A 2,142-nucleotide genomic window follows, 5' to 3' on the forward strand; every position below is an offset into this window, starting at 1 on the left:
GTCACACTACTGTGTGTGGTACAACAACATAGACTAACAGTTTAGATAGTCACACATACTGCTGTATACGGTACAACAACATAGAACTAACAGGTTTAGGTCGTCACAACGTACTGTTGTGTACGGTACAAACAACATGAACTAACAGGTTTAGATAGTCACAACATACTGCTGTATACGGTACAAACAACATGAACTAACAGGTTTAGATAGTCACAACATACTGCTGTATACGGTACAAACAACATGAACTAACAGGTTTAAATAGTCACAACATACTGCTGTATACGGTACAAACAACATGAACTAACAGGTATCTTACACGTATAGTACGAAGATTTAGTATGGAATAACTCGTGGTCAGTATGCACTAGAGTAGTTTGACCTTAATGACCCAGCCAGCTTATTATTCTCGTGAGAAGTACATAAAGAGATAATGTTGACAAACTTGAGTATAGGTTTCAGAGTGATTGTTTGGCGATCGTTGAAGCAAGCTGAATAAAACTACACAGCTCATTGGTTACCGTGATAAACAGTTGCCTAGGTTACGTAATAACTATAATTACAATGGTCACTTCGACATTAAAGTCTCATAGATTACGTAACCATGAGATGTATTGCAGAATATCTTACCATTTCAAAGATACTAGGACTACATCATCAGTAGTTCCTACAATTACCCTTAATCACGAGTGGGTCGCATAATTCCAGAGCACCCCGGGTTTTTCATGATAAACCTAAAACCCTGCCAAGAACGGAATGACCGTTTACTGACTAACCGGTTTTCTCTAAAGGTCATATTATAACACGTGTAGGAATAAAAACTGTGTTTATTTCAAGTTAAACTTAGAATTTCTAATTTACCAGTTATAAGAAAGACTTACTTGTGCAGGGTGACAAAGTTCGTGACGTATGTATCCACGGGAAGGCCGACAGTGGAGATCCCCAGGCCACTGGGTGAGAAACGGGAACATCGGGGACAAAGTTGACTGGTTTTGGCACACCATTCGATGGCACTGTCCGGAATCCTGGAACGACGCTGGTGACTTTCGTCTTGTCAATGTCAAGCAAGCCGTCTACTGTAAAACCCCTCGCCAAGGTTAAGCCGACCTTCGGAGAAGAGACGGGCTGGGGCAACATAGGGCCCACAGCTGACGTCGGAGTGGGAACGTGTTCAGGGCTCGAAACGGGAGAACGATCCGGGTCGCTTTCTCTGTCGTCGGCCAACAAGGACTCCACAGAGAACGAAATCGCTCTGTTTGAAGATTCGCGAACCTTGGATTTCGGACTGGAGAAATCCGACTTGGCACTACTGGAAATAAGTTTGGAAAGCGTGTCTGCCGAGGTAGATTTAGTCGCCATGTTGGAGAATGTAGTTTCAGGCAAAGAACTGAGCTGCATGACCGACATTTATATCTGTTCAGTGAGATTTTGGAGAAGTGTATTAAATACTTCTAGTTATCACTAGAGACATAATTTGAGGGTCATCACTTGAAGTGTTTAAAGTCTAGGAGAGCGATAGCCGTCTCTTTGGGAAACCTGTGATGTCTAATAACCCACTATAGATTTATCCTACTAGCTGGGCGAAAACCGATCTTATTGCTGTATGAGTCTTCAAACTCTATGTATTCTACCTGAATAGACTCTCTTGGTGATTCCAATTTGGAACTAACTAGTAGGCGTGGTAGTGTCAAAGGTGTCCGTTCTGATTGGTTTTCTGGGCACTGACGTTGATAAGTCACGCCCATTGCACGCCTGATACCAAGCGGTGTGGGAACCAGTGCTGATCATGTGAACGCTTGTTCACTTGAGCCATATTAGCTTCATCGCGTCCCGATTAACTGACTATCAGTCATGATTTGTCAGTGACTGGAGGCAGGGACCATCTGAATATTAACCCGTGTGATAAGTGGACCAGAGGAAAGTGTTTGATACTTTGCATATTTATCCGGTTTCATTAAGAATCAGGTGACAATTGATTCTTGTTTTCATTGCAACAAAACTAAAGCAACCGTTTGCTCGCATAACAACATTAGTAAAGTTAATGTGTTTTTGAACATCAAGTATTACTTGACCAGTCCCAATTAAAGTTCGAACTCAACCACTAGGTTATTGTTTCCGAGTATAATATGAGTATAGATA

The 2,142-nt window shown here is 41.9% G+C and overlaps 1 protein-coding gene across 1 annotated transcript in view; it reads right to left on the reverse strand.

Annotated features, from left to right (window-relative positions):
• Positions 1-1,428, reverse strand: part of LOC106471135 (homeobox protein MSX-3-like) — a 16,198-nt gene extending 14,770 nt beyond the window's left edge. Inside the window, exon 1 of the mRNA XM_013931722.2 lies at positions 885-1,428. Within this exon, the coding sequence (XP_013787176.1) occupies positions 885-1,410 (526 nt within the window). The 5' untranslated portion in view covers positions 1,411-1,428. The remainder of the gene's footprint in view (positions 1-884) is intronic.
• Positions 1,429-2,142: the final 714 nt, after the last annotated feature.

This window comes from Limulus polyphemus, unplaced genomic scaffold, assembly GCF_000517525.1.
Source record: "Limulus polyphemus unplaced genomic scaffold, Limulus_polyphemus-2.1.2 Scaffold4427, whole genome shotgun sequence".
NCBI lineage: Eukaryota > Metazoa > Arthropoda > Merostomata > Xiphosura > Limulidae > Limulus > Limulus polyphemus.